The sequence below is a fragment of the Ochotona princeps genome, chromosome 19, assembly GCF_030435755.1.
Source record: "Ochotona princeps isolate mOchPri1 chromosome 19, mOchPri1.hap1, whole genome shotgun sequence".
In the NCBI taxonomy this organism is placed as follows: domain Eukaryota; kingdom Metazoa; phylum Chordata; class Mammalia; order Lagomorpha; family Ochotonidae; genus Ochotona; species Ochotona princeps.
In genome coordinates, this window is record NC_080850.1 from 17,972,787 (window position 1) to 17,981,461 (window position 8,675).

General features: G+C 47.0%; 1 protein-coding gene across 1 annotated transcript; it reads left to right on the plus strand.

The window, feature by feature from the left end:
- Positions 1 to 3,848: 3,848 nt before the first annotated feature.
- GARIN3 (golgi associated RAB2B interactor family member 3) lies at positions 3,849 to 7,972 on the plus strand. Its single transcript, XM_058677492.1, has 3 exons — positions 3,849 to 4,556; positions 6,521 to 6,730; positions 6,839 to 7,972. Exons 1-3 carry the CDS (start codon positions 3,939 to 3,941, stop codon positions 7,850 to 7,852), a joined length of 1,842 nt encoding a protein of 613 aa, XP_058533475.1. The 5' UTR covers positions 3,849 to 3,938; the 3' UTR covers positions 7,853 to 7,972.
- The last annotated feature ends 703 nt before the right edge of the window (positions 7,973 to 8,675 follow it).

The window sequence follows — 8,675 nt, forward strand, 5'->3', positions numbered from 1 at the left end:
TTCTTATCCATCTTCATTGAGCTTACCTACCGGCTTTTAAATGCTCAAAATTTAGGGTCATGGTTTATATGTACCTTCACTATACTCCTCCAAAGAAAAATGACCCTAGTTTTCCAACTTGGGTCCCCAAAAGATGGCTCCTGCAAAGACGGGTGCTGAGAAGAAGGGCTGATCTGCCATCAATCAAGTTGTGACTTCAGAGTACACCATCAGTACTCACAGGCACATCCATGAAGTAGGCTCCAGGAAGTGTGACCACTGGGCACTCAGAGATCCAGAAGTTTGTCATGGAAGAGAAGGAGACTCCAGATGTGCACACTGATAGTAGGCTCAACCAAACTATTAGAGATGGGGGCCATCTTGGCTTGGGCTAGGTGCCCAGTTGGAACACCTCACTGGCCCCGTTGGTGGTGGGGGTGGTGTGCAGCCTAGCTCTGGAGCTGGGAATTTAAACCTCCAGCTGCTGAAAAGTCTCTGGCTACAAGGCTGGCATACCACATAAGCATGGTTCAAATCCTGACTGTTCTTATTACCCAGATCCCTGTTAATGTGTTTGAGAAAGCAGGAAAATGACCCACGTACCAATGCCCCTGGCATTCCCATGGGGGACCCAGATGGAATTCGAGGCTCCAGGTTTCATCCCGGCTCAACCTCAAGCCATTGCTGGCATTTGGGAAGTGAATTAGTATATGAAGGTCCATCTCACTCTGTTTCCTTCTTTCTCTCTGTAACTCTGCCTATCAAATAAATAAATACATCTTAAACAGGAAAACAAAAATGAAATCTCCTTCCTGCCTTTCAACTGCTAATTCACTCCCCAGATGACTGAAATAGCCAGGCATGGGACAAATCAAAGCCAGGAACCAGAGAAATCAGGCACTTCACCCAGGTCTCCCATATAGGTAGCAAAGACCCAAACACTTGGGCCATCTTCTGTTGCTTTTCCCAGGACATTAGCAGGGAGCTGGATCAGAAGTGGTGCAACTGGGACCCCAACTGCTGGTCATATGGAATCCTAGCACTTCAGGCAATGGCTTTACTTGTTATGCCCTGGCGACAGACTTATCTTGGAATTATGTCTTTTTTTTTTTTTTTAGTTGAAAGGGAAAGCTGCATAGAGGAGAGACAGAAAGCTTGTCCATCTGCTCATTCATTTGTTGTTGAACCTTCTTTTACTACACCTTCCCCTTCTCCCACACAATCTCCCATCCTGTTTGCCTACTTGTTTTTCTCCATACAATTACTCAACATTGGACATAACATAGAGTTCACTTGCTATGGTCTAATGCAAGCCCCTTGAGAAGGATATTCACCTGTTTTGTTCAGGGCTGTATTCCTGGCATCAAGCCTGATACAAAGTAGGCACTTATTATTATTGAAAGAGCGGATGAGTTTATGCTGAATAGTTTCATACATGTTTGTTTTCTATTGGTGTAATCCAGTCTAGTTTAATTTAACCATTGCCACATGCTTTTGGTACCTGTGGCTTTAGCAAAATGATGCAAATCTTTTGAATTTCTTTCTAATTAAGAGGGGCGGTAACTATACTTAGATTTCATTTAAATATTTACTGTTATTTGAAAGCCAGAGTTGCAGAGAGAGAGGGAAAGACACTACTTCACCCTCAGTGTCTGCAAGAGCCACGACTGATCCGACTGATGCCAAAAGCCAGGAGCCACTTCCAGGTCTCCCACGTGGGGGTGAAAGGTTGAAATCCCAAGCATTTGGGCCATCATCTGTTGCTTTTCCCAGCACACTGGCAGGGAGCTGGATTGGAAGTGGAGCAGCCAGGGGTTGGAACCAGAGCCTCTATGGGGTGATGGTGTCTCAGGTGGCTGTTTTATCTACCACAGCATAACATCAGCACTGGAATGAAATTTTTACAGGATGTGAAGTGGTTAGTGTGCCTGACTGATAGTAACATCTCGATTATGATTATGATTTGCTTCATTACTCATCAGAAGTAGGCTTAAGGGAGGAACCTGGTGGAGGTTATGAAGCCACTTCAGACAGCTGGAATTAAAAGAAGCTTTAAGCTTACATGGTAAAAAAAAAAAAAAAAAGGTTGAAATCCACGCATATGAGGAGAGAGGGTACACCTCCTATATTTAAAGGTAGTAGTCTCAAATTTTACTTATTATCTTCTTTCAAAAAAATTGTTTTTCTTTTATTTTTATTGCAAAGTCAGATATACAGAAAGAAGGAGAGACAGAGAGAAATATCTTCCGTCCAATGATTCACTCCCCAAGCAGCCACAATGGCTGGAACTGAGCCAATCTGAAGCCAGGAGCCTCTTCCAGGTCTCCCACATGGATGCAGGGTCCCAAGGCTTTGGGCCATCTTCAACTGCTTTCCCAGGCCACAAGCAGGGAGCTGGATGGGAAGTGGAGCAGCTGGGATTAGAACCAGCACCAATATGGGATCCTGGTACGTTCAAGGTGAGAACTTTAACCTCTAGGCCACCGTGCCAGGCCCACTTATTATCTTCTTAAAACACAACATGAAATGAAACATTTTTTTCCTTTAAGAAAATCACTCAACACCTTCAGAGAAAATATATTAGTTCTTTAGTGAACAAGAATTTTATCTCCACTGTTCAATTCTCTGACTAATCCCAAAGTACTTGCTCAAGGAATGTCATTGAAAAAAATGCACGGAAGAATGAATCTCAATGGGCATAAGTACATCATATGGGTTGACAAGCAGCATATGTAAGGGCCTGTTGCTGATATGACAGACACACATACAAAACAACACTGTGTGACTATTTCAAGACTTCAATAAAGTGATCATTGAGCCTGGAGGATATACATTTGTCTCAGAAGTAGCTTTTTGACCCGGGGAGGGGGAATTTGGATTTATCACCCTGAGCAAAGTAAAAAAAACAAAACCAAAAAAAGCCCACTCCAGAAAAAATGTCTTGGCCACAAATTTCTCTGAAGAGCCTTTCAAAGAAGTCAAACGTCAATGGCTTATCAAGTCGACATCAAGAGCAAAACATCAGGCATCACAGTGTGTGAAATTCTATGGTGATTCAAGAAGTGTATGAATTCCTGTGGTTCCCAGCAAGTACCCACACATGTGCTATACATCCTGACCCCGGGCTTGATGCAGAATGAGTGCAATGAGCCACATGGCCTGAAGCAGAGAATCAGCCCTGATCTGGGTTTCAAGATCTAGGCTACAATCCAGTTCTTCACTCCCACCCTGAGCAAGAAAACCCCAAGCCTCTTGTTTTCCTCACTATACACTTGGGTTTTTAAAAATTTATTTCCTTCAGGTGAGAGGAGGGGTGACAACCCCTCCATGTTCTACAAACTGCTTCCAAATGGCTTCCGCTCAAATGATGAGTGGAAGAACTCCCACCCCACTGAACCACTCAATCAGTAACTACTTCTGAGTACCTGCCAGCACCCTACCACCTGCACCCTGGGGCCAGGGAGACTAGAAGCTCAAGTACACAAGTACACAGTCCACTTCCAGGATTTTAGCCCCAGAAAGGAATTCAGTGGAGATAAAAACACATTTGCAGAAAGATGATACTTGTTGGACTCTTCATAGCAAAAACAAAACTGGATGTTTACAACCCAGCTACTCACAGGAACAGAATGGTTTCATTAATTGTACATCTCAACAGTTTGATTTAAAACAACAAATAACAAAATTAAACAGTATATCCTGCCTACCCAAACCTCCACCCTAACAGGGTTAGGTTGTCTGTGGTGTGTTTGTGGGGAGGCTGGTAACCCTGCCCTGAAGGGTGGCTGCTTAGAGGCTGGGACAGGGGGGAGTATGTTGGTGACAGGTCACAAAGGACAGCAGAGGATAAATGTGATGTGTAAGGAGACTTGGGCAGAAGCCCTGCAGGGAGATGGGCAATTGCCTTCACACACTCTCTCTCTTGGGGACTCACATTGTGGCTGGTGGAGCTGTCCAGAATGAAGAGAACAATGAGCAGTGAATCTTTGTTACCGTATTACACGGCCCACAGCTACCGTTCAACAGGTGTGTTCAACACCTCCATGGGGAACCTGCAACGGCAACTGTACAAGGGAGGAGAGTATGACATCTTCAGGTATGCACCCATGTTTGAGAGCGACTTCATTCAGATCAGCAAAAAAGGAGAGGTAATTGACGTTCACAACCGTGTCCGCATGGTGACAGTGTGCATTGCTTCCACCAGCCCCATCCTCCCGCTCCCTGACGTCATGCTGCTGGCACGGCCAGCGAAAGCCTGTGAGGAGCATGTCAAACAGGGCCAGATCAGCAAGAACAAAGGCCGCAAACCTCTAAAGACGCTAGAGCTCACGAGGCTGCTTCCCTTGAAGTTTGTCAAGATTTCCATCCATGATCGTGACAAACAGCAGCTGCGCCTCAAGCTGGCCACTGGCCGGACGTTTTATCTACAGTTGTGTCCCTCTTCGGATGCACGAGAAGATCTCTTTTGTTACTGGGAGAAACTTGTCTACCTGCTGAGGCCACCAGCAGAGAGCAGCAGCAGCACCCCGACACTCCAAACTGCGGATGCGACAACCATTGATGATGACAAGAGCCTGGTGGTAAGTTCTGGAAAGGTCCAGGGTGTGGGGTGTGGGGCTTTGGGAAGGTGGCTGTAAACCTGCTGCTGTCCTCTGAGTTCCACCTGAGAAATGCATTCCATGTCAAATGACCCAGGGCCATAAGACTTACCATTAGGGGTATACCCATCCTCGAAGACTGACCTATTTCTCACAGAACGCTCCAGTAGGCTAAGTTTCAGGAACCCTAGGTACAAATGACTCCATTCTCATTTCCAAGCCTGCAGTTCCTTCTACAGAATCCTGATTCCCAGTCTCTCTTTTAAAAAAGATTTATCTACTTATTTCAAAATGACACAGAGAAAGGGAGAGGGAGAAAGAGAGACAGAGATCTTCCATCCCCTGGTCCACTTCCTAATTGGGCACAACAGACTGAAACCAGGAGCCCAGAGCTTTTTCTGGGTCTCCCACATGGATGCAGGGGCCCAAGCATTTGGGCCATCCTCTGCTGCTTTCCCAGGCACTAACAGGAAGTTGGATCAAAAGTGTAACTGCTAGGACTTGCCTGCGAAAGTCGCAGGCAGCAATGCTACAGCTATGCCACAATGCTGGCCACCCAATCTCCTCTTTAACACTTTCTACCTTAATAGCTTTATTTATTATAGAAAATTTTACAGTGTTTTATTTTTGAGAGGGAGGGAGACAATGAGAACTATAGACAAGGAGCAATCCTATGTGCTGATTCCCTCTTTGAATGCTTCAAACAGTCTCAGGGCAAACATCAAAGCCAGGAGGCAGGACTCCATTAGGTATCCCACAGGGGTGACAGGAACCCAATTCCCTGAGTCTCCATCACTGTGTCCCTGGGCCTGTACTGGAACAAAATTGGAGTCAAGAGGCAGAAGCAGGCAATGAATACAAGTGTCTCAGTGTGAGATGTGAGCATCTTAATCACTAGCCCAAATCCTGCCTTTATTATTTCTAAAAACTGTTTTTCATTAACTTAATTTTTTTCACAGAGAGAGAGAGAGAGAGAGACAGACAGACAGACAGACAGAAACAGAGACAGACAGACAGAGATAATCTTATCACTGGTTCACTCCTGAAATGCTGGCAGCAGACAGAAGCTGGACCAGGCCAAAAGCAAGAGCCCCGAAATCAATCTGAACTTCCCATATGGGTTACAGAGACCCAAGTGTTTGATCTGGTTTATTTACCTGCTGCTTTCCAGCACATGTGTTATCAGAAAGCTGGAATGGAGAGTAGATTCAGGACTCAAACCTAGGCACTCCCAGTATGCAATGTGGGCAACCCAAAAAGAATGTCATCTGCTGCCTCACTAGTGATCTTTGTTTTTTAATTGACAATGGTAATTGTACATATTCATGGGATACAATATTTCAATAGTTGCATGCAACTATTGAGAGTTGGCACAACTCTGACATTTATCATTTCTTTGTATTGGGAACATTCAAAATCCCCTCTACAAACAACTGATTGTTGTCAACCATGCCATTGTGCTACAGGACATGAAGTTTTTTTCCCCATCCAATTGTACCTCTGTCCCACTTAATCATCCTCCCCCTGTCCCTCTCCCCCAGGATGTGGTTGCCACCATTCTACTCTCTGATTCTACTGGATTTTTTTTTCACATGGAACATGTTTAGCAATCAGTAAGTCCTTCCTGCATTTGAATCACTGTGTGTCTCTGTGACGGCCATGCACTGATGTCTGTGGGCGACCTGCATGGGTGTGTGCATGTACAACAGAGACTTCTATCAGTGCTTTCCCCAGCACTGGGACTGTTCAGGGAAACTGAGCGACTTCTGACAGGAGGACTACAGGTGGGATCTTGCAATGAGTGGGTTCTTAGACTCCATGATTTCAAAGGTTCTTCTGATTGTAAGCTTGAGATATTCGGCTCTAGAATGAGACACAAACAGATGGCTCTGGTCTTGGTTCTCTTGCAAGTATCTCACCCGTTTCTCCTCCCCTTTGCACAGGGTTCAGACTCTCACGGAACTGGAAGCCCAGATGGTGGGACTCAAAAGCTGCAGGAGGTATCTGCAGCCTCCTCCTCTGGTTATGTTGGAGGAGAGGGAATCAAGGTTGCTACAGCTTCTGGAATGGCAAGCACTCCAGAGCACAAGCAAGGAGCGGCAGGAGCGGCAGGAGCGGCAGGAGCGGCAGGAGCGGCAGGAGCGGCAGGAGCGGTAGGAGCGGCAGGAGCGCCAGGAGCGGCAAGAACAGCAGCAGAGGCAGGAGCAGCAGGAGAGGCAGGAGCGGCAGGAGCGGCAGGAGCGGCAGGAGCGGCAGGAGAGGCAGGAACAGCTAGTGGTGTGGCAGCCGCAGGGGTAGCAACAGGCACCAGCGCAGGTGTGATGATAGCAGGGGCAGTAGTGAGTCCTGCAGCAGGTGCCATGAGCCTGGCAACAAGCAAGTCCGTGGGCTCAGGTCAGATAGTCACGGCCCTGGCAGCAACAACCAACAGTGATCCAGGAGAATGTGGAGCCAGCAATGCTGTGGCAGGTGCTGCCAGCATAACTGCTGATGGTGTGAATGTGGTCTTGGCAGGTGTCACCAGCACCGCCTCCTCAGCAGTTACCTCTGCAGTGGCTTCCAGTGTCTCTCCAGATAGCAGTGTGAGTGTGGTGTTGGCAAGTGCTGCCTTAACAACCAACGTGCCTCCTGCAGAAAAGACTGATGGACACGTGCCACCCCTCGTATCGACCTTGAAGAGTGATGGCTACATGTCCGAACGCGATGGAAGTCAGAAGATCCCCAAGACCCATGTTGAAGTCCAGAAGGAAAGAAAAGAAAGAGATAAAAAGAACAGAAGTAGCAGCAGGAAAAGTTCCCGCCATCACAGGACAGGTGAAGTTCACCACAGGACAGGCAGGGACAAGAGCCGGAAATCATCCTCCCACCGGTCCCTCTCTGGCCGCAAGACAAGAGATGACAAAAGAGAAAAAGGGCAGGGCAACCCAAGGAGCAGGGGACATGGCTCTCATAAAAGTGCCAGCCACAGCCCCACCACGAGGGAGTCCAGGACAGCTCACAAACTGGGGAAGAGCCGATCTGCAACCACATCCAGTTCTCTAAGTAAGAAGACCAGTAAAATTGGCTCTTTCTTGAGGAGCTTCAGAGCCATCCCTGGTTCAAAAACAGGAGTGACATCGCATGACAGAGAAGTAGACATCGTAGCTCAGACTGTGGAGAAGCACAACATAGAGGCCAAAGTGGAGAAGGACCAGGATGGTCAGGAGCTGGGGATCACCGGTACCATGACATCAGAAACAAAGGAGACTATAATCTTTGAAGCCAAATCCATTTAGATAGGAGCCAGGGCAGGAAGCTGCAAGCAGACTCCGGTGCTCGGGAAGAATGCCTAGAGAGCCAATTCCAGCTTTCTTTATGGCAGTTTAAATAAAAGAAACCTACAACTCCAAAGGAAGTACTATCTTCTATTTCCATCATGTCTGTCTTGCAGCCTGGCTGTGACCTCACAGTGATTTTTGTGATGTTAACAAGGCTGCACCCTGAGATACCAAGCTGAGTAGGGCCTTCTGTCCTCACGCTAAGGTTCAGCAAGGAGCCACGGTGAGCCTTCTGGTTTCCTCAACCCTTTTCTGTCCTTGGTTTCCCAACACCATGAAGGCCACAGGCAATGGGCAGGGGTGTATGATCACCCCTGTGTCCCTGTGGCCACCTTCCTTTGTTCTCTGATGGTTCCTGCACATGGACGTTCAGTCTAGTCTAGACTCAGCAAAGACATGCTCTGTTTCCTCAAGGTAAAGAGAACAAGTCTGAGGAACAAACCTTGCCAAATGCCTGGACTGGTGAAAGTTTCTTTGGAACAGAGTTACATCCATTCAGCTATACATTGTACATGGCTGCCTTCACACTGAAACAGCAGATCTGAATACTCGCCTCAGGGATACCATGGGCCCACACAGTCTAATGGGGTTTCGCAGAGAAAGTTGACTGACTCCGTCCTTAACTAATTATAATAGTTTGCCTTCCTGGGGGGATATTCTCACATAGACTTGGTAGCAGACAGCTGGGAGAACGTCCAGAATGGAACAATTTATAATGACAAAGTCCTGGAACCAGCTTGCATGTTTATGAGACTAAAGAACTGATCACCTGTGGTATATG

Bases quoted from the DNA above. Each gene is read 5' to 3' on its own strand.
- GARIN3 (XM_058677492.1), top strand. From the start codon at position 3,939: ATGAAGAGAACAATGAGCAGTGAATCTTTGTTACCGTATTACACGGCC. The intron at 4,557-6,520 runs GTGGTAAGTTCT...CCCTTTGCACAG, and splicing joins TTGATGATGACAAGAGCCTG to GGTTCAGACTCTCACGGAAC. The intron at 6,731-6,838 runs GTAGGAGCGGCA...GCGGCAGGAGAG, and splicing joins CGGCAGGAGCGGCAGGAGCG to GCAGGAACAGCTAGTGGTGT.